Source organism: Dreissena polymorpha, chromosome 4 (assembly GCF_020536995.1).
Source record: "Dreissena polymorpha isolate Duluth1 chromosome 4, UMN_Dpol_1.0, whole genome shotgun sequence".
NCBI classification, from domain to species: Eukaryota; Metazoa; Mollusca; class Bivalvia; order Myida; family Dreissenidae; genus Dreissena; species Dreissena polymorpha.
In genome coordinates this window covers 57,568,030-57,595,394 of record NC_068358.1, presented here as the reverse complement: position 1 = coordinate 57,595,394, position 27,365 = coordinate 57,568,030, and the positions used below count along the sequence as shown (strand labels likewise).

General features: G+C 35.2%; 2 protein-coding genes across 3 annotated transcripts in view; both read left to right on the top strand.

Annotated features, from left to right (window-relative positions):
* Nucleotides 1–27,365, top strand: part of LOC127879586 (CD109 antigen-like) — a 78,175-nt gene continuing 50,810 nt past the window's right edge. Inside the window, exon 1 of one of the 2 annotated variants that reach the window (XM_052426533.1) lies at nucleotides 1–77. The gene's annotated coding sequence lies outside the window, so the exon portion shown is untranslated. Of the gene's footprint in view, nucleotides 140–27,365 lie in introns of both variants that reach the window. The other variant, XM_052426536.1, reaches the window with a different exon arrangement.
* On the top strand, nucleotides 54–26,330 carry LOC127879585 (CD109 antigen-like). Its single transcript, XM_052426531.1, is given in 39 exon segments — nucleotides 54–93; nucleotides 312–375; nucleotides 2,124–2,284; nucleotides 2,454–2,479; nucleotides 2,863–3,019; nucleotides 3,564–3,634; nucleotides 3,903–4,028; nucleotides 4,735–4,774; nucleotides 5,178–5,262; nucleotides 5,550–5,670; nucleotides 6,126–6,350; nucleotides 6,684–6,914; nucleotides 7,101–7,202; nucleotides 7,301–7,363; nucleotides 7,493–7,669; nucleotides 7,780–7,818; nucleotides 7,820–7,930; nucleotides 8,370–8,407; nucleotides 8,409–8,529; nucleotides 8,785–8,845; nucleotides 12,707–12,860; nucleotides 14,619–14,736; nucleotides 15,354–15,467; nucleotides 16,527–16,628; nucleotides 17,496–17,624; nucleotides 17,958–18,096; nucleotides 18,436–18,612; nucleotides 19,091–19,172; nucleotides 19,826–19,982; nucleotides 20,390–20,464; nucleotides 20,791–20,968; nucleotides 21,288–21,496; nucleotides 21,872–22,021; nucleotides 22,175–22,237; nucleotides 22,435–22,544; nucleotides 22,780–22,927; nucleotides 23,184–23,286; nucleotides 24,593–24,675; nucleotides 26,139–26,330. Coding segments are annotated over 39 exon segments (4,362 nt in total). The 5' UTR covers nucleotides 54–68; the 3' UTR covers nucleotides 26,166–26,330.

The following is a 27,365-nucleotide window of genomic DNA, read 5'->3' as shown; positions in this document are numbered from 1 at the left end:
GAAACGCCGTAATTTCAGTATAAAACCAACGGTGTCCAAGTCCGCTGACACAAATTGGAACATCTTGCATGAAACAGGTGTACAAATTATTAGGTTTCATTGAAATTTAAAACAGACTTTGAATTGCGCGACGCGAACGGTAATTTCATTTTGTTCGAGAAACGTAGTTGAAAACCGTTTACTTTGTAATTGAATTTGCACTACATGAAACAATTTTGTAGCGAATGCACACTATGCTTTACGATATTTGTTTTATTAATTTCGGGTATTTATTTTGGTAATTATTGTCATTTGCATTATTACTATTTTAGATAACAATCAAATGCTGAAGGCGTTTATTTTAGCGGCCGCATTTGCGGTAGCTTTGGCAGAAAAGTAAGTACACTAACTATTGCGATTACTGATTGATTGATTTATACATATTTTTGTTTCTAAAGTGACCCATGACCAGTGACCACAAGGATTTTTATCTACATAAGAATCGTTGTTGATATGCATAAAATACATGCCATGAAAAGAATTTGATTTTATTTTAAATATATTATTAGTAAGAATGCAATGGTCCATTTTTCCTTTCTTGCACATTTTATTCGTTTGTTCGTGAACCACTCAGTTAAAATTGTACAAAGACATAAGCGTTAGTCATAAGAAAACCATTGGAAGGTTGATACAATTAGCCGATTGCTGTAAACCAACTCGGAGTGTTAAGTCACTTGCCGATCATCAACAGTGCAAAAGGACACACTGCATCGCAAAGCTGGCTATTTTTCATCAGAACGCTAAGCGTTTTGATTCATTTTAAAACTAAAAGTAATATAGGAAAAGAGTTTACAACAATGTTACGCTTATTTATTCCACATGCATCAAACAATTGTCATATGAAAAAAAGACGAAATTGTGTGCCGAAAATGTGCAAATTACTGCGATGTTCGGAATGACATTTACTGTAACAGGCGCGATGAAATATGCAGATATAAGATAAAAAGCATATTGGCAGGTTGGCCGAAGTATTACCTATTGATAAGCCTTGACCAATGTTCTTAATTTATTGTCGGCTCTTATCCGATATTAACCATTACATTTTCTTTAAATTTAAGATCAAAGACCGCAAAAATTATATTCCACACTGTAAGTTTTACTCTAATCGCCTGCTTTACGGTGTTGTCGTGTTTATTGTGATGCTTGTTTTCTTTGTTGTTGTTTGTTGTGTGGATGTTATTGCTGTTAAATTTTACGTTTAGCAATGTGCATGTAAATTATCTTTATGTCTCATATAATGCAAAAACTTATCTGCCCTAAATAATGGACGAATGAACGAAATGCTGATAATACGACATCAAGGGACTTATGAAGTAAAAACCATTTAGAGAAAAAAAGTCACGATTTACTTCGTTATATTAACGACAACACTGCCACCAAACCATTTTAACCTTTGATAACCCGTAAAATGAAATGAGACACGACATGAAGAACTTGACCCAAATCAACACGAATACAAAAGAACTGAGTCACAGCTTCCGTTGTCTGATTAACAACTGCTCAAGCATTCCAACCGTTTTCATGACACCCTGTCTAGCACCTAGCTCAAGCCTCGTCTGTTTTATTTGGTTGTAGTTGTACCAGTGAAATTTATGTGACATCGATATGTGTGAAATATTAAAGCCTTATTTTTAGCTACCTAAGTAATTTGCTAATAATTTGCTAATATTTTCTTCGTCAAGGTTGAAGGACCTTCATTGAAGAGAATTATTTGTAGAAGTTTAAAACAAATGTGATTGATTGATTTTATTGTGTTATTTGGTAATTTTAGCTCTTACATGGTTTTTACGTCTTTGCTTATAAGCATCTGTTGACTATGTCATTTATAAATTCGTTCTTACTTCAAGACTTACGTTAAAACTGATCTTAGTTCGCAAGCATCTCGTTATAATTTCAGATCATGCATTATTCTTACGTCAATACTAATCTAGGTTTTTCATCATCTTTTTATAATTTAAGTTCGTACATCGTTAATACGCCAATACTACTCTGCGTTTTTTCAGCATCTTTCTTCTATTTCAGTTCATACATTTTTCTTATGTCAAGTCTGACTGTGATACGTTAGTATTCTTTAATAATTTCAGCTCTTACATCGTTCTCACTCCTAAGAGTTTCCGACCTGGCGTCCCACTCAACATTAGCGTCAACGTCCTGAAGGCGTCAGGCGACGTCAACGTTAAGGCAGAACTTTTCGACGACAGCGCGAAGGCCGTAATAGCCTCTGCTCATAAATCCGTTACTCCCGGTAGGCGATTGACTTTTCACTATGATTATAACGTACAACGACGATTAATGTTATAATCAATTCAATAACATCATTTTACTTTAGATCCGCATTCTTATATAATGTTATACATTTCATCATAATATTATATTTTATTAATGTTTCTATAAATTTATCATTTGTGTTGCAGGTTCTGTAACTTCTATTCAGATCAATGTAAGTAATTGTATTTACAAGACTATTGCTTTTCCGTACAGCCTTATTGAAACAACCGGATATCTTCAAAGGTTCGCGTGAATTGTTTTCCTAAAAACAATAGCAGTTTAACTTTTTCTTTTATAGAAAACATTTTCAGAAACTCATTCTTGTATATACAAACATATCAACATTGGCATATTGCGTTTTCGCGGTTTTGTCATCAAGGTATGTTTCAAGCCGTAATAAGACATAGTTTCTTTGTTTATCCAGTTAAAATTAAGATTGAACCAACCGATTTGTATAGATTGCTCTCATAACAATAACTACATCCATATGTGATAATAATTAAGTCAAGAATCGGATTATCTTTTCTTTAATAAACAAATGCGCAATACGTACAGGTTCCGGACAACTTGCACAGCGGATCCTACAAAATCCAAGTACAAGGTTCCGGTCACGGCCTACACTTCCAGAACGAGACCTCCATCAACTATGAGAGCAAGAGCATCTCGATCTTTATTCAGACGGACAAGGCCACCTACAAACCTGGGCAAACTAGTACGTGATCTTAGCAAAACCTTAGAATGCTTGACCAAAGTGTGTGTCTATGCCATGAAATGGTATGGCATACCGTTAAAACTTTGACCAAAGTATGTGTCCATATCTTACGGTAGAATCCTTCCCCAAAGTATTCTTTCATATAAAACCGTAGATTCCTTTATCACTTTACCATAAGTTTCTGTTTCAGCTTGTCATGTAGTTTTCATATAAATAAAGTGAAACAGCATTTGCTACAAATTAGAACAGGTCGTTATCAGCATGAACACCTTTAATGATGTCAAGCGACATTTTGGCCAAAAACAGCAACAATACGACACAGCAAAAACAACCATAACAATTAAACAAAAACATGTGAACACACCTGGTGTCACCACCGCGTGATATATATTCTATACAATTACATTTTTTTTCAAATTAATCAGTCTAATCTGCCTTAACTTGTGTTCAGACAGATGTATGTTTCTGTCTTGGTTATGTCATCAACACTGCCATTTTGAGAAAGCAAACGAGAGTTATTATAGTTCTTATTCTTGCATTTCAGTCAATTTCAGAGCCTTTGCAGTCTTCCCGAACTTGACTGTTTATACTGGAAGCTATGATATTGAAATCTATGTGAGTATTTTATTGAAATAAAAAGAAAATGTACGAATATTTTAATTGAAACCATTTTTTTTTAATCCATGCATACTGCTTCTATTGCATGCCGGTAGCGCCTTTCTTTTCAAAATGAATCTAGAATATGAGAATTGTAAAGAATTAGTATATTGGTTTGTGTTCTGTATTATATTGATAGTATAAACATTGCCCCATTTCTCAAGCCCGCGTCCGTCTCTTACTCTTGACATGTCACGTAAGCCTGCATTCCCTTTCCCGCCTTTAGGACCCCAACACGAACAAGATCAAGCAGTGGCTCGGCGTGTCCGATGCCAGCGGCGTCGTGACCAACTTTCTTGAGATGGACACACAGCCGGTGCTCGGAGACTGGAAAATGAAAGTTACAGCACATGTAAGTTCTACTTTGAATACTGACATACATTTATAATGTCAGTTATTAAAACCCGCTTTGCAAGTTATGCTTTACCTTTGTTTGTAATGTCAATCTTCAAATAAAATAACTCGCTTTGTAACGCAAACTAAATCAAAGTCATGCTAACATGATTGTACCTCAAATTCCGCGGTATAAACAAGACTTAATATTTTGTATACGTCAGTGATAATTGAATTTACAAAATACAGGTTAAGACGCTAAAGAAGATTACGATATGATTTTAAAAGCGTCAGTTTAGTTTGTATGAAGGTATTCTTTGGTCTATTATCATCTTCGTGAAATTAATGCTTTCCGAGCATTGGCTACCATCCCTTATATTCAACTGGTACTTTCATAGAATCCCGACGCAACTCGCATGTCCATTTTTTAAAGCCTGTACATGCTTATTAAATGTGGGTTTATGCATTTAAGTGCACTTTTTGCATTGTATAAACATGTATAGTTATATCTTTGTATAATAATATACAAATCATATTTTTCTAAGGACAATGATTGGTTGTCTAGTATTTGGAAACGTTTGGTTATACACTTAAGCATTTTATAATGTATGATGTAATTAAATGGACATTTTTATAAGCGTTTTCAAATGGAAAATATCGTCATATAATCTATGTACTTATTAAAAATCATTCAAAATTGTTATTTATATACCTTTACTTTAAAGGGACGATCTACAGAGAAAATATTCGTCGTTGCTCATTACGGTAGGAGCTTTCAATAATATATTCATTCAAGTCTTGAAGACATCTAACTGAATATATTTTGACTTATACAAAATACTCGTTTTTCTCATTGGCTTAGAAAAGACACTAGTTAAAGGTGTGTTTTTCCTTACAAAGTCAGTTATCGTTCATATCCAGCAGTAAAAGTATTCTTTCAATTAGAGCTTGTCTGCAGATTTTAACATAAACTAAATATTTCTTTCTGAATCTAGAATTTGTTATTTGCAATTTAGCCAATCCTGAAAGATATCATTTTAATATCTGGCCAGTGTCAGTTTGAAGATCGTCGAGTCACTGGCTTTAGAGATTGCACTGAAATAATGCTCATATTTGAAATACGTATTTCCATGGGCACTTTTTATGATTGTGTTGGTGTATTTTGCAGTGCTTCCAAAGTTTGAAGTTAAAGTCGAACTGGCTTCGTTTATTCTTACTTCCGATAACGCACTGCATGGGAAGGTCAGCGCAATGTAAGTGGAATTCTGCGTTTGAATTGAATTCAAATACTGCAGCATGTAACGAACAAAATATTATGATTAAAATTGCAGTTTTATACTATTCAAATGTTAAAATATATTACAATATTATTATACAAAATATTCACGTTCAAGATAACATTTGTGGAGCACCGATCGATGACAATTACTGTAAATTATTAGTACAAATATTCTAAGAAAACGTGTATGCTACGTAACATTTTGTGTTAGAATTCACATACGTATTACAATTTACTTAACTTGACATGATTAATGTTTAGTTATACGTACGGTAAGCCGGTGCAGGGAACGGCCGACTTAATTGTGAAGTTAAAGAACTGGTACCGCCCATATAACTACCATGGTGACGAGCCACACGTGACGCAAGCACTGACTCTTTCGGTTTGTATACACAGACAGTTTTGTAGTAGCATCCCGTAATTCCCGCATTGACGAGCCAAATGTGACCAAATCACTTATTCGGTTTGTAAACACAAGCAATTTTATCATATTGATCCTTAAGTTTCCATGTTGACAACCCACAGATGACGCATTCAATGGCATTTTGCTTTGAAAAGTTTTGTAGTTATAAATAGTTATATAGTTATATAGTCAAATATATGGACTATGTATCGCATGTATTTATTGCAATTGGATATGCCTCTATCGAGTGACCACCAATAGTAAAACTCATAGCTATCGTTTCAGTCTCTTTTTGTTTGTTTACTATTTAAGTTCTTTAACAGTTGCTTAATGATATTTGATACTACATCTGCCTTTACCATATGTCAAAAATGGTCAGACAAGTGAATTTGTTTTCTTACTGAGAATTACAATGGTATTTCATTTTATTCAAGGTCGATGGTACTGCCTCGTTTTCCATCCCATTGGACGCTATTAAGACGATGAACAGCTACTTGACTGGACAAACTTTGACAGTAGAGGCCAACGTAACGGAGAGCCTTAATCACATCACCTTAAGTGGAAACAACGAAGTGAAATTTTATGACCGTGCTGAGAAAATGGAGTTCCTGAAATCTAACCCAAACACATTCAAGCCTGGTCTGTCCTACACTGCATATGTAAGTAGTATTTATACATCAGAATTGTTTCAGGAAGTTCTCATTGTTCGATCTTCTGTTATTATTGTGCTTGGTATTTTGATGCAGTGATGATAGCACAGAGTCCATCTTACTGCACTCAAATTGGAAACATACCATTGCTCACATCATAATAAGTATCAGAAAAAGGAAATTGAAATTATTTATATAAACTGTAAAAACATGACATTTAAATTGACCATATTCTAGCAAATATATCCAATGTTATTGTATTTTGTATTATGGTAACAAGTGTGTGTACCTTTCTTTATACACAGTTTACTAGATTATACCACCATTATCTGACAATTTCAGCTACGAGTCTCACAGCAAGATGACCAGCCCATTCAGGGTGTTCGTCAAGATGTGCGAGTAACAGTAACGTGCACGTACCAAGACAAGGGCGAGGCAACCACGCCCTATCCCTGGTACCAGCCCCCACAACACAGCTACAGTCTTCCAGAGCAGACATTTACAGTACCGGATAATGGTATTGTGCCGATCCAGGTCGACATTCCAGAAAACTCAACCAGCGTCAGCGTACAGGTAGTAGCTTTCCTGGTTTATGGGTTTTCAAATGCTCTTTAAATAATACACATTCCATTATGTATGTTGACATAAAACTGTAATTATTTGATATTTATGTTCTTTGTTGCTTTATGATTCAAAAACTTAGAAAACATAATATGTAATTCGGATAACCTAATTCATATGTGCATATGTTTTTTTCAGGCATTCTATGGAAAGTCCGTAAATGCTTACCTCAGTCTGAGCAAGAGTTACTCACCGAGTGATAATTACATGCAGCTCTCCTTGAAATCTTCTAACCTACGGGTAGGTGAGACACGCATATGTGCAATGATGTATTTGTTTTAATAACCATGTTATTTTGTTTTACATTTGAATTATGTTTACATATTGTTCATTTACAGGCCGGTCAAGTGGCATCGTTTGATGTTCGATCAACTGAAACCATTTCGACCTTGTTTGTCCAGGTCAGTTCCATTCACATACTTTAAGGACATTCGTATGTTGAACAGACACACATATTAAGAACTCTTACCTTGTTTAAGTTTATTACATTTTTATTCTCAATCTAGTGTCATGGTCTTTATAATTTGCAGGTCATGTCACGTGGTAATGTCGTCATGGCTGGGACGGTTTCCGGAAGTACATTCAGTATTCATGTTGACTCCAAGATGGCCCCGAACGCTCGCATCATTGCTTACTACGTACGTGCTGACGGCGAGGTCGTCACTGACAGCCTTAGTTTCGATGTAGATGGCGCTTTCCAAAACCAGGTCAGTAAAAACATACTAGTGTACTTACTTATATATTTTAAACACATTAATACAACGGATATTGTCCTTTAATTGAACAATCACTAAGCTTATATTGCTTCTATTTTTAGGTTGCTCTGTCGTTCGACAAGACCAAGGCTGCTCCCGGCTGATAACGTGAACGTGATCGTTACAGCGGACCCCCAGTCACTCGTAAATCTACTTGCCGTTGACCAGAGCGTCCTGCTGCTCCGATCCGGAAATGACGTCACACAGTCAGAGGTGCGTCAGCTAGAGTACTTTATTTATTGTACAATGCATGTTTTGCATAAAAATACTGTCTTTTGAAATCCACCAATGTTTGCACAAGTGCACATCATAGCCTTCGCACATGCGAGTATGATCTGCCTATGCATGAATACATGGGAACGTATGTCAAGTTAGTGAACAACAACGAGAATAACTCAGCCCAGTACAAACATAAATACAAGGAGCGCAAAATATACATTATGCAAAAATGAAGCACAAACGTTGGGATTTAAACTTGTCTTATAGATATGTTGATCCTCACAAGAGCAGTATTAATAACGTACAAAAGTAATGTTTTACAAAGTCACTAACGGGTACATTTTATTATGCCAGAATCATTGTCAGTACTTTACTTAAATATGTGGTAAACAGTCTATCTATTTTTTCTCATCATGAAGATTTGTAACTTCAGGTCATCGACGAGTTGAAGTCGTACGACACAATCAGCCACTGATAGCAGCTCCTTCTGTTGCGACTTTATGCCAATGGCCATGGTCGGGCGCCGCAAACGCATGGTGTGGTGGCCGTACCCAAGATACTTCGGAGGGTCTGATGCACAGACCATTTTTGACGTATGATATATTGGATTCTTTAGTTTGGTTTGTGTTATTGGTTTCTAGTAATTAATGACTTTATCAAAGCTATAACAGTCCATTTCATGGCGAATAATACGCCTCGCTGTATTGTTCCGCTAACACAGCCTCAATAACTTGCTCTAATAGTCAGATGGTTTTACACACGTGAACGTTTATTTTCATAACATTGGTAAACTTTTGCAGATATATTTATAATTGTATATGTATTTATACGAATCATACATATTTCAGAACTCTGGTGTCAAGGTTTTGACCGACGCTAATGTGTTCCACCACAATGAACCAATGATTTGTAAGTTTTGCATTCAAATATCAAAAAGAAAGAATTATTTAAATTTGGAAACTGCAGTTCTGAACAAAAATTGAAGAATGAATGTATAACCACGAAATAGTTTCAACATATTTATATTCTACACTTATATACAGCCCGATGCGTACGGACATCATCCGTTTCTGATAAGAAACCGTATAATTGTCTAGTGCATTTGATCGCGACACAATGAATTTCGATCTTGTACAATACTTCTTAATAACAAGACAGCCACCATGGCTTCAACTCAAGCGGGGTAATAATTTTTAAATTAAATGACACGGGAATAATTACACAATGTTTGGTAATCATTTGATATTACGTATCATGATGGACTCTACAGATTATCCCATGATGGCTGCCGGAATGGGATTTGGAGGTGGTGAAATGGCGGGTGCGGCCGCGGGCGGGCCTATGCCTGTAGCGATGCCCGATAACGGGGCTCTAGCACAAGTAGATAGAGTTCGAAATGTCTTTCCAGAGACGTGGCTCTGGAGTAATATTACGACAGGGTATATGCAATGGTGTACACCTTTTTTCCGCTTAGGCGAGCGCAGTGGGAAGTGGAACCGTTGCATATCTTCCCCTTACTAGCTTTAGCCTGCCTTGTATATATGTACTTACCATTATTTTAAATATAATTCGGAGATTGTTTCCATGGTTGCTGTTTTGCAATATGCAAACGACAAATAACGTCTTAGCATTGTAAGCTTTGGCTATGGGATAAATGATACATTGATGTTCATAATGTCCCAATTATTTTACCGCGTGTTTGAAATAGCTATCTTTCGAAAGCGTGACGTTTTTCTCATATCAGAAGACCAAATGATTTAATCTACTCTATCTATTGGGGTATTGCATTCCCTTACCTAATATAATTCGCAAACTATGCACAAGTAGATTCAAGAAAAAAAAAAATAAACGTTAAATTAAATAAACAACCGATTCCATAGATCCAGAGCTGATAGATGGGGCAATGTTTATGGCAGGAGGTATGCCAGAAAGAGTTGACAGCCTTGCGTCTGGTGGCGGTTCAGTAGAACCAGCATCAAATTCACCACTTCAATCAGTGGACCGAATCAGAAATGTATTTCCGGAAACATGGTTATGGAATAATTCTACGACTGGGTATTTGGCATTTACTGTATCGAAGCAAATGCATTTTTATTCAGCCACTGGTGAATGTTAGCTGCTATTGTGTTTCGTCAATGCGCTATAGTAATGAGCCATATATGATTTTCATATTTAACTAAGTGGAATCTTTTATTCAGGATAGGATTTCAATTGGCAATGCAAAGTTTGTTTAAATTAATTTTCATAGAGTTCTTCAGATATGAAACCTATTGATATAAAATTGGTTTGGGTGGTTAATTAAACAGAACGAATTAGTTCCTTGTGCTAACTCGTTATTCACAAAGTTTATTATCGCAAACAGCGCGTGTATTTTAGTCCATTCTGAGCAGATCGATCGATTAATTCCTGACAATAACTTGCATGACTTATACACAAAGCATTCACTATGTTAATAAATTGTTTGTGCGAAATTTGAAATTGTACGAATGATATTAAAATTTCTCTATTTTGTCCACAAAATATATTCGCGGAACCGCATATGCGGTGAACTCGTATTGATAGTTTCATGCAACCAGATTCCTCCGCCCTTTAATTGTTGTACACATCGTTTTTTTTACAAGGTTTATGTGTATTCGAAGAAACCAAAGTTTGATTCGAATGATTTTTCATTTTTTACTGCCGAATACGCGATTCTACAATAGTTGATAGGGATTAAAAGAATGTTGCCGCAACCTCTATCTGGTCTGTTCCTTGTGGCTTGTAACCGATACCGGCCTGTGGTGGGCTTCTTCTGTCAGTAGGTCGAATCGAAGCAGAAATGTACTTTCGGAAGCATATCCATGGAGTAACACAACAACAGGCTATTACTTGATACCTCCAGAATGCTTGCTATCTGTATTAATGTTTGTTGGAAGTATGTCGTGGTGTACCTATTTGTTATTTAGACGAATCTATCATTAGTAAGCTGGTATAAGACAGACATACAATATTTTTGTTCATTGCCAGATCGTGCACAGTGTTGATTTATAGATGTGGTGTGATCTGTTTATCAAGGATTGTTATGTAGGGCATTCAAATTTGAACATTTGTATGTAGGTTAAAGATTTTCATTTTTCGACAAAGGTTATTACGGATTGACAATGCGGTCAATATATTGTATTGCCATCAGTTGTCTCTACTCGCTGAGAGTTCAGTTTAATATGCAATTTTGTCGATGGACAAGGCTGAAAATTGCCCATGATAAGCAAATTACGTTAATACAGTGAGAAGACTCAAGTAAATAGCACCAATACATTATAATATGAAAAAAATTAATCATAATCCGAAAAAAGTATAATAGGGATTAGAGATTAAAAGATAGTCAATCTGTGTGTTACTCAAAAGCAAATGTATGGTATTCAGACGCACACACTTTCATTCACACGGTCTGGGCTGGAATCAATGCTATTGATTTATTAAATTTCATATACTATATTCCATGCCTATATGAGGCTTAGATAAACGTTTATTTCGTACAATTTACCGGCACCCAGTTTTCATTTGCATCTCTGGTTAAGTTATATTTGTGGTTCTATACAAGACTCTCAATTAGTTGACCTAAAAAGCATATGCTTATTTTATGTTTAAAAAAACGTTATTATCCGAAAACCCACACGCAAGTAGGACTAAATAAGATAATACATAACAACTAAATGCAATCAACAACCGATTCAATAGTTCCAGCGCTGATAAATGGGACCATGTTTATGGGAGGAGGTATGCTAGAAAAGGTTGACAGCCTTGCACATGGTGGTGGACCACCACAACCAGATTACGGTTCGCCACTTCAATCAATTGGCCCAATTAGAAATGTTTTTTCTGAAACATGGTTGTGGAATAATTCTACAACAGGGTATTTCCTTATTATAAAAATGTGTCGCTATCCACCGGTGAATGTCAACTCATTGTTTTTTTTTTAAATGTGTATTAGTTTGCCAGTCGTGATTTATAAGTCGTATTAAAACTTTAAATTATTGGATTATCGGTTAAATTCCAATCGTAGATGGCATTGGAACTGGTCCCTGTTTTCTGGTTGTCGTTGGTCAAATATCATAGGATAAGAAATGTTTGTTTCCGGCAGCTTACTCTCTGGGTCGAATAAACAACAACCATACTTTATTGTTTTTTTGGAAGCAAGTATACGAAATCGTATTTTTGGACGAAGTTTTTTCCCTATATTCACAGGGAGCAATCCATGTTGGTCTTATTGAAGATTGGCCAACCGATTTAAACCGACAATGCACCTGTATTGACAGTTCCAAGTCGGTGACTTAGCGTTTATCACTTTTTAGTTTTTCATATGATATTATTCTTTCACCGTAAAATACTAGCTGCCGTTAACAAGAATTACTCTCATGAAATCGTTTCTTTAGTTTCATGATTACTATATTAATAAAGTTTGAAATCGCAAACAACAAATTATTTCAATTAAATTCTCATCAGATCAATCGATTAATTCTTGACCTTAATTGACATTAGTAATATACACAGACTTCACTTTATAATTTGTCAAAGATGTGTTAATGAAAAGTGTCTACGTAAGTATGTATTATCAGCAAAATATTGGCGAATCAGGAGTTTATAAACTTTTCTTGATAAGTTAATGTTATTAATTCCTTACACTTTACATGCTGAAGTTTAATTCTTTAATCCAATGTCACTTTAGTTTTTACTGGCTATGGTGTGTTATATAATCGAAATTCCCATTTATTCACATTGCTGAATCCACAGATCGACCATTGCCTGGAATGTTTGCAAACATGGCGATGGGGCCGGCTCCTGGTGGCATGCAACCAGTTCCGGCCCCAAGTGGCCCACTTCAGTCAGTGGATCGAATCAGAAATGTGTTTCCGGAAACATGGCTGTGGAGTAACTCAACAATTGGGTATCAGATAGTTCGTCTTTGATGACATAGTTGCGCGAATTTCTGTTTCTTATGAGAATTGGTAGAAGTGGATGTGCTTGTTGTGTTATGTCAAACAGGCTTTCAGCTAGTTTTCATTGAATTGACTGGGCGTTACGTTGGTATTTGGAGTTCGACCCGCCTGTGAAATGTGAATGATAAATGTGACATTTCGTTAGCATTTACATGACTTCATCATGGTGTTGTGTTCGAAGTTGACGATTCGTTTTTTAGATGTACATTCGTCGACGTAGATTATCACTGAGAAGCTCTTATGTTTTGCAGACGCTGTGTTGGATTGTTTTGTATCTGTGCTAACACTTTAACATGCCAGTCTAACCACGTAAAAACAGCAATGGTCACTTGTAAGCTTGTAGAAAAAACAACAACACTTTATTACAATGAGTCATGCGCACACACGTGTACCCTAATTCTGGAACCCTATATGGGAAGTCTGATAATAGAAAATCTATTAATATGTAGTCCCTATGATATTTAGACACAGATATGATGTTCCAAAAGGGATCTGCTCTGGAATCACTGTCAGCATCGTCATCTGGCACAAACCAATTGCAAGAGGTTACTCAGATTCGAAACGTGTTTCCAGAGACATGGCTTTGGTCTAACCACTCCACAGGGTATATCTGAATTCAAGGACACTCTCTCTTGCTATCTAGTTTGCAACCCATTGTGCGTAGAACTTTCGTGTATGTTTTAGATGTTTGGTTTAGTGTCACTGGATATATACTAAAAAAATAAATAGTGGAGTTCGGCAAAGTTTAAAACCGTGATGGCCTTGTTACAAATGTCCCATATAACGATGCGATGTTCTGCAAACCTTTAGTGCGACCGCATTTTGGCGGTTTCCTTGGCGGTGGGGGACGCCCTTTTCCGGCAGCAGTAAATAGTTTTGGGACGGCTGCAGCTGGATTCATCATCCCCAGTACCCTTACAAAAACCAGACCGTATCCGCAATGTCTTCCCAGAAACATGGCTTTGGTCAAACTCTTCAACTGGGTAAAACTTCAAAATATAAATAAAAGAGAACTTTTTATTTGTGAAGATTCTGAAACGGACAGCTTGTGTTCAAGTTCAATGTTGTTTTGTTTGTGAGTGTATCCATTTCCATCCATGCTTTGAGTTTTTTGTGCGACAATTTTAAATTGTTTTTTTTAGTGCATATTTTAATTTAAGTTATTTTATAAATGCGGAATTTTGTGTCAGCGTTTGAATAAACCAGTTTAATATTGTCGCACAGTTAAAACACGCTTAGAAAGCTTTAGCTCAAATATATTCAGATAGTTATACTCATTTTATAATCTACATAATGCCAGGAATTATTTTGTAATATATTAGCTTGATATGGTGATGTGAAACTTGGATTATATAGTTTATCGTTTCTATTACAATTTGATAATTTACCTTTTTCTGAATCCAAATTGTATATTGTTCTTAGATGTTAATGCGGTGTTAAATGTAGTAAATATAATACTGAATTACATAACTGATATATAATGTTTGACACGTAGCTTTTTCCGTTTTAATATTCAACTGTTTAACTTAATAACTTCAGTTCGTATTTCATTTCTTGTTAAATTGTTGTTGTTTTGTTCCTATAAAAACATTGCATTCCTTAATAAGATTTTATCTAAAACCATTTCATATCGTCTGTTTTTTATCGAAATATAATACAGCGATATTTATCTACAAGGCTGCAACTTTTACTGTTATCAATTTCAGAGCGGACGGCACAGTTACTATTTCAACCACTGTACCTGATACAATCACATCTTGGATAGCAAGTGCATTTGCAGTTCACTCCAAGTCAGGATTGGGAATCGCTTCCTCTTCAGCCAAGGTTTGCGTATTTACACAAAATAAAATCTGTGATTAACTGCATCTTTTCGAATAGTACTTTTATAAGGTGTTATTAATTTGTGTATTAATTATTCGGAATTCAGATTTTTAATAGGACAATACGAGAGAGAAGGAAGCTTTCAAATAGTAACGAGTTAAAAAATATTGCAATTGTATTGCCATTCAATGTTTTACGTATGTATTATATTTAATAAAACTAATCAAGGAATTAAATCCTTATAAGCATCTTGTAGTCATATTTAAGGCAACAGACAACACGTATAATTTCTGGACAATACATTCACGACAGCACAACTCATAAGAACATTAACGGGTCACCAATTAGACAAGAAAAGATGTTTAAAACGTTGGGGTACAAACAACGTGAAATGTCATCTGCATCAGTAAGAGGAAAACCTTCTCATAGCACTTGCTTTTTACCTTTTTTAATGACAAATTATCATTTCCGAAACGGTCTGACACTAGGAAGAAGGGTAAAACTCAACACTAAGCCAAACACGCGACAAATACAAATGAAATACAAATGGAATCTCATTTTGGAACGGTAAGTGGAGCAGGAGCTTTATATTAACTTCAGTTGATGAACACACATTTCAGATTGAGGCGTTCAAGCCTTTCTTCGTGAGCCTCAATCTGCCGTACTCTGTTGTCCGAGGGGAGGAGCTCGCTCTTCAAGCAAACGTCTTTAACTACATGTCACAGGATATGGATGTAAGCTGCGTGAATAGAACCTAGGCATAGACACTTGATGGACTATAATCAGAACAAATCAAATCCTTCTCGTCATCATTAGCCTTGTGATTAAAATCGATTCAAATATTTTGATGTTTAATTTGTATATGGCTTTAATGTGTTTCGTTCTTGTTCTTTTGTTTTCTTTTTTAAAATTCATGTTTTATAGCTTAGATAAAAAGTACAAAACCGATGAAACAATTAAATGTATTGGACAATTTAACATGTGATTGCAGTTGTAACGGATAAAGAGAGGTAACCTCTTCGAGTTCTTATTTCACAGAAAGCTACTTGTCTCAAGATATGCATTTATACATGTTTTTAAACGTTTTGTAACTATGGAAAATACACGGATATTCATTTCGATTTACTCACAATTGAGCTTATTATATGCAGTGCATATACGATAATTAATCACCCCCCAAAAGTGATTTTATGACCTACTATGTAGAAAGTTGGCACTGCGTGCTTTTTCTGTGTTATGGTAGCTTTTTTATTATTGATACGATGCCTATTTGTTTTAAGGTTTAGACATGACATCATTTATTAATACAGATATACACACATTTACTTTTGCTTTGATGCACACTTTAAAAAATCATCTCAAAAAGTCGTGAAAAGATTGTTTCATTAGAACGCAGATTCGTTTCCCTGTATATAATTTGTTTAAAAAAAGACCACAATTACATGTTCATATGAAATGATAGCACGATATTGTTTTTGTTGGTGGTTATTTTGTGTTTTCCCGTAAGAACAATTACAAATCCAGTAAATGATCAAACATTACATTATATACAGAAAACAAACATTGTTATCGAGGTCGCCGTGGCGTAGTGAATATGGTGTCCGCCTAGCGATCGGGATGTCTAGGGTTCGATTCCCACTGTGGGAGCGTTCTTTAGATCTCCATAGAAACCAAGGAAACGGACTCGAGAGAGTTTCATAAAAGCCTTAGGCTTGTTATGCAATCGAGCTTAAATAAATAGATTTAAAAAACATTGTTATATTTGTGCGTTCAGTATACAATTACATTTTTAGGTACTGGTGACCTTGAAAGGTTCGTCTGACTTCAGGAGCATGACAGTTGACGCTAACGGCCTTGTCAGTTACGGCACACAGACTCAAACGAAGACAGTTCACGTATGACGATACGTTATTCCACTCGCCCCGTTGTTCTTATATCGTGAACAAAAGATTCACTTCATCCAAGAAGCAAAGTTCATCGATTGTTTGTCGAGCAACGTCGTTTGTGCTCGACATTCTTTAAGATACATTCCACGCATACGTGGTTAAAAATTAACTATTTTATAGGACCTTTTCACAGATTTTGGCGTGTATTGAAGTTTGTCATTAAATGCTTTTATATTGATAAATGTAAATATAGGATCTAACAAGATCCAGTAAAAACCAAGAATAATATTAAAGAAAGAAAAAAGGTACCCTCAACTGGGCTCAAACCACTGACCGCTGGTGTAAAAGTCTAATGCTTAGACTACTCGGCTATCCGTACTCATAGAGAAAATGATGTATATTATAAAAGTCATCCTCGAAGTGTCGCGAAACATAACGACAACAACAGAACTCTCCAAATTAAGCAATCGTTTCGCGTTGCAACGCTTTATAATTTTCAGGTTTTTAAATCGCCAAAAGATGCATATAATGGATATTTTAGAGCATGGTAAATGTTTAGTATTACTGTTTCCTCACAAAAATCATAATATAATCAACAATTTGAGATTCTGAAACAAGTTTTTTTTTCAATTTTTCCAATTTACCAAAACGTGAAAAGTCCCCATAAATATTCATTTTGCGTTTTTCATATACTGTTAGTTTATGCTTATTTATCTACATAGATGCTGCAATATGTAAATAAATTAATAATTAACGTTTTAATTTACAATACTTTAATGCTGAATATGACTTAACATTCAATATGACAATATGTGTCAATATACGCACCACTTCAACTTTAATGTGTTTGGTATACCTGTAATGTGTATCTGATAGATCCCTGCCGGGGAGGCCAAGTCTGTGTTTTTCCCGATCGTTCCCGCCTCCCTGGGCATGATACCTCTGACTGTGACCGCCCAGTCGGCCCTCGCAGCTGACGGGGTACAGAGGCAACTTCTTGTTGAGGTGAAAGGTCCCTTTTTTAATATCTTTATAATATGAAATGGCTATTCAAACATGTAATGATACCTTTATGTGAGTAGGTAATTTTAGTATTGCATTTGTGTATCTTCATTACGCCATGTACTTTTGGCTGGCGTTTTCAAGTGAAAAAAGTACAACATTGCTCGTTTCATTAAACCCAACACAAACAAGACTGGTCTTACAGTTAACCGAATGTACATTGACCTTGAGATCAAAAACGTTTTAAATTGATTAAATTATTCCATTTATATGGAAAGTGTATTATATAATGTCTTTGAGCTACGTTCATGCGTCATTACTGTACATTTGTGACAGCCTGAAGGAGTCGCTAAGCATTACAGCAACCCAATCTTAGTAGACCTGAAGAACCAGACGACATTCAGCCAGGTTGTTGACATCTCTATGCCTCAAACGGTCGTCGCCGGGTCACAAAGAATTGTCGTTACCGCAATTGGTACATGAACTTAACTTAGTTAACATGATTTATGTATTCTCAAACAGTTGTCGCCGGCTCACAAAGAATCGTCGTTACCGCAATTGGTACACGAAAAATACTTTTAACATGCCCAACGTATAAATGAAAATGTGCACAAGTTAAGTTTTCACAATCATTTTGGCCTGATGTTTTGCTATTAAAAAATATTACGTAATTATTCAAAAGTTAATGTTCACATACACGGACAAAGTAAAACACAATTTTATTTTGAATTGTTGAAAGCATGATTGATATATTTCTTATGCTTAACGGTATGTTTTTTTAAATTACATTAAATAACACAGGCGCTTTATTCAGGTGACCTTCTTGGACCAACGGTAAACAATCTCGACAAACTGCTTCAAATGCCGACCGGATGTGGCGAGCAGACGATGCTCGGCTTCGCGCCAGACGTCTTTGTAACTAACTACCTGACGGCCACCAACCAACTGACGGGAGATATCGAGGACAAGGCAATCAGCTTTATGGAGAAGGGTGAGTGACGGAAATAGAGTTTAATGAGTTGGGGTAAGATCTAGGTCGGCATAGAAGGGCGCTGTATCGTGTTCCTCTTATGTTCCCTACCTGCTTCATACTTGGGTGACTTTAAAAAACAGCAGGTTGTTTTAGACATTTTATAAGTTTGAAAATATTCAATCTTAACTGGATATACTTTTTGTTTTCCTAACCATAAACATTTGACTAAAGAAATTACTAATAAAGCAGATTACTAAAAGGTCGATTTCGGCTGTCCGCCCTTAACCATTTCATCAGCACCACGTTCCATTTTAGCTCCTATATATTTTTCCTAATTAGTATTGATTCGTGGAATTTTTAATGTATACGCATTAATCATAAGATGTTTTATTTGCGTATTTTCTTGTCTTATCACATTACATTATGAAACCCACGCGTCTTTCGTTTCAAACTAAATTGCATTTGCTTCTGTTAATGAACTGTGTGTCCAATTTAGGGTACCAACGTGAACTTACATATCAACACAAGGACGGCTCATTCAGCGCGTTTGGTGATCAGGACCCCTCCGGAAGCATGTGGTGGGTAATTTTCAAGATAGTCTTATTGAAGATATATATAATAGTACTTACATAAAACCCAACATAAATGTATTACTTTTGAGCGATGTTTTTTTTACCCACAAGTTGCCTTTCGTCTCTGTACGCCTGTCCGTAACAATTTTCCGACCGATTAATATCAACTATACTGTCCAAACGATTTTCAAGAAACTTGAAGTAAAGAAATAAGAAGATTGATAATTTGTGCAGGAAAAATTAGTCAGTAACACCGGCTCAATGTTTAGATTACGCATGAAGGTCACACGTTTTGACCTACATTGTCATGTCTGTTTCATCTCTATATCTCTGGAACCATTTGGGGGAATTTATTGAAATAATATTTATTTAATTGATTCGATGTGTAGAAAGCACGGCCTTGACTTTCTTAAGGTCGAGGTCATATTTTAGGTTAGATTCTTAACACATTGGCGCAAAATGCACAAGGTCTGAGGAGTCAAGCAACTTCACAATCAATGTAACCACTTGGAGGTCATAAGGATAACATTATGGTATATACATGTTGTTGGAAAGCCTTGTTCTTTTTCAAACGGCACAACATTCGTTTACCTAAACATATACCGTCATGCAAACTTTTGACAACACGAAGAACATATTATTTGAAACCATTCATACAGGCTGACTGCATTTGTTGCCAAGTCATTCCACCAGGCCAAGAAGCAAATCTTCATCGACGACGAGACACTGACTCGAGCCATCGACTGGATGATCAACCGACAGAAAGCCGACGGCTCTTTCCCAGAGCCTGGTAATGTGATCCATAAGGATATGCAGGTAGAAATCGATAAATTTACCTGTTGCATATGTTTAATATTTGAATAAATTAACAAATTATTGAGTTATGTTTAAGTTATACATCAAAGCAAGTGGTTGTTTTCTACAATTAATTGAAAATAGATCTGTGCACAAATTAACTTAAACGAACAAAAAGGCGAAGAAAACTTTGTTCAATTTGTCAATTGATTACTAATTTGATTGATCACACTGTACACCGAATTATATCAATCTGCATTATCTAAACAAAGATAAGACATACATAGTATGAAGATATCAATTCTTATATGAATTCTCGTGCTAGCAATGATATTTCTAATAAATTAAATGTTTTTCTAATGGCGACAAGAAAGTTGAATAGGGAAATTATTTTTAAAAGATATTTTTTTAAACTGTTTTGTTTTCAGGGTGGTGCTGCATCTGGCATCGGTCTCACTGCTTTCGTTCTTGCATCACTTCTTGAAAACAATGATCTTCCAGGAGTAAGTTAATTAAACTGATATTAATGTACACATTTGATAGCATCAGCTTAAGCAACGTGTAGTATGTAGTCCATTTTACACGAAGTAGTATAAGTAATTAGAACCGTGTCGTTTATTGCAGATTCAGCGAATATAAAAATATATTTTTAGTACAAATACATGATACAATAATATGTATATAATGAGATTATATAAATGATACGCGTTTGAAATAAAATTTTACTTACTGTAAAAATTTCGTAAATTATATTGCAATTAAAACATAACATATAACTAAACGCAAAAAACACATTTTTATAATATCTTCAATGTGCCTGTTTTTTTAGAGCATTCACCAGAGAATCACACAATCTGTGGCATTGGCAACACATTACCTTGAGTCCCAAATTGCAACGACGAATGATGACTACGTTCTTTCCCTTTGCAACTACGCCCTGACACTTGCCCATAGTCCAGCTGTACGTGATGTCCAGACCAAACTTAAGAATGATGCAATCGTTAGCGGTAAGTGTTTCAAGATTGATCTCATATGGCCAGATTTATGTTGTGCGTCTTGAATCAAAGTTAAATATATATCAAATAGTGTTATCAAACTTCGGCGTGGAATTTTTCTGACCCAGTGTGTATTTCCTCGCCGCTTGATAATACAAACGTTGATATTATTTTCAGGGTTATACACAGGTAATGCATCAAAGTATTTCTAATTGTTTGAAGAGATTCTCGATTACAATTAACGAAACTGCCTAGTCTACCCCATCTGTATTTATTTGCTTATACCATGATTCCATATTATACATGTACATATACTTTATCTTACCTGTAGGAGGCACCATCCACTGGCACAAGGACCAGGCAGCCTCCACTCAGAGCCACTGGCAACCCGCCCACTCACAGGCCAACCCTATCGACATTGAGATGACTGCGTACAACCTGCTGGTGACGGCGGAGGCCGGCGATATGAGCGTAGGTCTTCAGATTATGAAGTGGATCACGGCCCAGAGGAACTCTAATGGAGGCTTCAGTTCAACACAGGTCTGATGATTACTGCCGTTCTCGTAAACTAATTATACGAATATGTCAGTAATCAAACACTGGATATTTTGGGAAAAATATGTTTAATTTAAATGTTCAGGTCGTTTTCTATAACCTCATGTTTATTATTATTATATATTGATTATTTGAATAGCAGAACAGTATATAATTGTTCTTTTTTGACGATGAAACAAAATGCCACCATAAGTGCATCTCCTATTTCAATGTGTTATCGAGTTGTTTCGTGTCTTATGCTAATGTTTACCAGTAATCTGAATTAGGTAAAATTTCTTCAAAACAACTCATATTACTCAAATAAATAGCATTTATTTATTTGCACTCCATTTATATTTGTTTATTAACTTCGTTTTTCAGGATACCGTTGTTGCCCTTCAAGCCTTGTCAAGATTTGCTGCAATGATTTTCTCAGACACGTTTAACATCCAAGCCACAGTTACAGCTGGAACCTTCACGCATACATTTAACATCAACAAGCAAAATGCTCTTGTCATGCAGTCCGTTGTAGTAAGAAGAATCTGTTTAGAAAAATAAACGTGTACAAATAAATAAACATTTCCTTTAATACCAATTTGCATTGCCGATACAATATGTACATGATTTTGATTACAGTGTCAATTTTTCGAGCAATATGTTGCTATGTTCCAATTGCTGTTTCAGTTGCCATCGATTCCAAGCCAGGTTTCTGTTAGCGCAACTGGTCACGGAATGGCTCTGTTGGATGTAAGTGTGTCTTTTATCCAAATAAAAGTGCAATTATTCAGTTTTGATCATTTCCAATCACAGAAATTGGAAGACAGTATTATTGGTATGTTATGTGCCGGTATACCAAGTAAACACAGCAATTGTACCGAATGATTTCAAAGGGTGTAATGGTATTAGCATGTACGTAAGGTGAAATGTTTTTTGTCTTTGATCAGGTCGGACTCTCGTTCAACGTTGAACAAGAAATTGAGACGCCCTCCTTCCAGATCGATGTCACCATAGTTACTGAAACCATTGATACGCTTTCAGTGAAATCATGCGTTAAGTAAGTGTACACGATTCGGAGAAGGGCAAAAAACTTCATATTAGGCGTATGAAAAAGTACGTTATGTATGCAGATAGTTTACGAAAGTTCTTTAATTTGTAAGGTTTGTTGACAATGGTTGCCTGTGACCTGTTTAAGCATTCCGCAGCACATTTTTGCATATCTTTTTTTTAAAGCACTACGTATTTTCATGTAAATGAGTATACACATTTAAGTCATAGCCACCTTCTTACAGATGGTTGAAGAACGGTACAAGTGGAATGGCCATCCAGGAGTTTGGCATTCCATCTGGGTTCGAAGCAGATCTTGAAAGCATTGAAAAAGTAGTGGCGATAAAACGTGTGGAGTCTAAGGACAGAAAGCTCGTTTTGTACTTCAATCAGGTAAGAAAAGTGTCGCTCGTCATATTATTTTACTGATTGTATTTGTATTGCGAACAACTGTAACACCGCGCTGTGTTGGACCAAAACGTGTTATGCTTTTATAAGCTTGTTTTTCAAGCCATATGTTATTTGAAAAAACTTAAATTGGCATTAATATGTGTCGTTGACCGATCATTTGCTCAACCAACATATTTAATGAGTGCACCAATATTGTGAACGTATTTGCCGTAAAGTTTAGCACTAATGTTATACACAGATTGCTCCTACGCCCTTGTGCCTGACGCTCGATACCATCCGAACTGGAATGGTGGCCAAGTCGCAACCAGCTGCGATCGAAGTATATGACTACTATCAGCCGAGTAAGCAATCAACATTTTGATATCTGTAGTATTATTACCGTACATACACTTATGAAAATATAATCAATAGGGTTGTTCTAACGAAATATGAACAATATTAAAAACGTGGTATAAATTTTATTCTTTCGTAGGCATAACATTTGATAAACGCGACTCATCTGAATTCAAAGGTCCACCAAAATTAAGAGTAGTATGTAACAAAAAGTGTCGATTCAATGATTATAGCTTATACACTTTAAAACAGAATGGTATAATATAGATCTACATTAACCAATACATGCGCAAACAATAAATTATCACCACCGACATTTTTTTTCGAAGGGGATATAGTAATAGTCTCCGTCCGTCTGTCCGTCCGTCCGTCTGTCCTTCCGTCATTCCGTCCGAAACTTTGTCCAGAGTATAAGTCCAAATCTTTTTTAATGAATTTACTTTAAACCGAGAATATAAACAGATGGTAACTAGGAGAAGTGCAGTGACAAAGAACCATAACTCTATCTACCTCAGTTTAATTATCTCCCTTTATATAATTTCAAACTAAATTTTTGTCCGAAGCATAACTCTAAATCTACTGAAGGGCTTTACTTGAAACTTCAAATATAAACAGATGGCAAGTAGAAGAAGTGCAGTGACTAAGAACCATAACTATATTATCTACCTTAGTTTTTGAATTCATCTCCCTTTATTAAATTTCAAAGTGAATTTTTGTCCAGAGCATAACTCTAAATCTACTGAAGAGATTAACTTGATACTTGAAATATAAACAGATGGCAAGTAGGAAATGTGCAGTGAATAAGGACCATAACTCTATCTACACCATTTTTGAATGATCTCCCTTTATTTAATTTCAAAGTACATTTTTGTCCGGAGCATAACTCTAAATCTACTGAAGGGATTTACTTGAAACTTCAAATATAAACAGATAGCAAGTAGGGAAAGTGCAGTGACTAAGAACAATATCTCTATCTACCCCAGTTTTTGAATGATCTCCCTTTATTTAATTTCAAAGTATTATTTTTTAATTACCTCCCTTTCTTTCATTTCCATATATTTTATTCTCTACAGCATAACTCTACCACTATATAACTAATTGATCATTGAAATATAAATAGATGACACAGGTGCCATGTTTTACAAATATTATTCTACTCTCTAAAACAAATGTCGTATACAAGCAAACACATTTAGGCAGGGATTTGGCACTACTGTGACACGCTCTTGTTAACTTAATGCCAGACTCGTGATATAAATATGACTAGTATACACACGCGTTTTTAAATATATTGAAAACATTTTTCTCCGTAAGGTAACCGAGTGACATCATTCTACCAGTCGAAAATTCACAAGAATGCACATATCTTTGACATCTGCGCCGAATGTGGCAATCAGGTAATTAGCTATGCTGTTATTTTGACATGTCTGAATTTCAATATAATAGAAACACATTTTATATAATGAAATAACTATTAATCAACTTTTTCATGTCAATTTTGGGTTAAACATGGTTTTGTGAGAATTAAGGTAGTTTATGCACTAGTGTTCATATCAATGGAGTGTGTCTGACGTGGATAACAAGTCGTGACTGCATATAGCCCGGTGCCTATACCACGTGACTTTTTCGGATCTGTGTTGGGAGAATAAAGCGCAACCCAGTTAACATTTTAAGGATGTCATTTTAAATAGTTCACCATTTTAATGGGATAAAGTGGAGAGCCCGCTCATTCGTGAGATTTTTTTTTATAGGTATCATGATCATTTTAAACAAATAAGTATTTTTTTCAGTAAAGTGCAACCGCGCGTTTGAACGGTTAGAAAAATGTCGGATCAGTGTGGGGACTTCATATTACAAACGCGCGGTTTGCACTTTACTAAAAAAACTCATTTGTTTAAAAAGATCACGATTCTTATAGAAAACTCGCACGAATGAGTGGGCTATCCACTTATCCCATTAAAATTATGAAATATTTAAAAAGACATCATTAAAAATGTTAACTGGTTCGCGCTTTATTATCCCATGACAGATCTTAAAAAGTCACGTGGTAAAGGCACCGTGTAAACGCAGGTGCACTAGTTTTTTTGTCTTTGTAAGATAGTTTATGTACATAAAACGCAAGCTTATGTGCGAAAAAAAAACCCAACAGACTTACCAAAGTAGGGCAACAACGTGTGTTATCCTTGTTATTTTAAGTACCATTTACCTGTTCAAAGCATACATGCTACATTTATGAACGTACAGGGGTTTTACGTATATATGTCTTCCTACATTAAAGGGGCCTTTTCACAGATTTTGGCATGGTTTGAAGTCATTAAATGCTTTATATTGATAAATGTAAACATTGGATATAAAAAGCTCCAGGAAAAAATCAAGAATAAAATTTAAAAAAAAAGAAAAAAGGTAACCCTCAGCAGGGCTCGAACAAATGACCCCTGGAGTCCTGGAGTAAAAAGTCTACACCTTAGACCACTCGGCCATCCTTCCGAATACAATGTCAGGTGTTTTGATGCTTTATATAAGCAATCCTCGTAGTTTCACAAAATAAATAGACAACAAAAGAACTCTCCAAATTATTAATTCGTTTCGCGTTGCAACGCTTTATAATTTTCGGGTTTTTAAATCGTCAAAAGATGCATATAATGGCTATTTTTAGACAATGGTAAATGTTAAGTATTACTGTTTCCTCACAAATATCATAACTTAAACGAAAATTTGCGAATCTGAAACAACTTTTTTCAATTTTGTCAATTTACCCAAACGTGAAAAGGCCCCTTTAATTGTAAATAGTAAATGTTCATAAAATCACAGGAATTTCGAAAGAATCTTTCACGATATTCTCTCTTTTCTCTCTCTACAGAGCAACACAGTCGCTATTGGAGGGTAAAGGAATAAAAGGATCAGTCGAAGAATATCCGGAAACAAATCCTGGACACTTTTGATGATTTTTTTGTGATTGTTAAATCGTAAGCACTGTTGGTGTATGACGTGAAATGATTTATATCCAGACATATTTGTAATAAAATGACAATAATTGTATTTTAAACAATTATATGTTCGTTGTATTATTTCTTATTTGACGATTTCTGCCTAGAAGTATTGGATTAATGTTATTGTCATGCTTTGAACCATAGTTATGTTGAGTAATATATTGCGGTAAAACAACGATAATCAACATTAACGTGTTTATGATGAAACAAAAACAGCGAACAAAAACACAAAAAAAACACCAACAAACAATACGAAAGGCTAAATGCAATGTTGTTCTTCAAATAAATTAATAACAACCAAGATATTCCAAGCACGAAGTCGATTCTGACTAGTTTATACGTTTGTACGACACACATCTTTGTGTCATGTGAACATATCTGCAAAGAATATTCACTTTGAGATTTACAAACATTGTACAATATGTTTTATATGAGTTTCCACTTTTCAAACAAAACTAGTATGTACATGCATACAACTCTAACTTCGTTGATGGCGTGGTATAAATTATACTGTTCTTGTACATGTAATCTTGAATGCTTACAATAACATTATATCAGCTTATAAAAGTAAAAATCGTAAATACACAATTAATAAATTAATCAATTAATATACACAATTTAACGGTAGTTAATTCTCACACTTTAAGAAAGAAAAGACGAACCAGATCAAACGAAATAATATCTGATAACAAAATAGCAAATAAATTAAAAATGCATAGTCACAGTCGATGTTAATTGTTTGTATTTGAGGAGTGTCGCAAAAAGTCACCAGTAAGTTTAGAGAAATACCTTACCTCATTATATTTAGAAGTTTTATTTACAATGTTCAATGGAATAAGTATCATACATATTTCAGACCCTTTCTGTTATCGTAAATAATTTCTGTGTCTACCGTTTTCAAGATAAAAACACACTTTCGTCTTAGCCTTTCAGCTCTACTACTATCAAAACCGCAACGCTCATCTTTATCATTAACATCGATAAAACAAAGTTTCTTGTAAAATATAAATTGATAAACATTATTACTTTAATACTAAATTCGCCATTGTTTCGTTGCTTTTAGGACAATATGCGACATTTAAAGAAACCCGTCTATT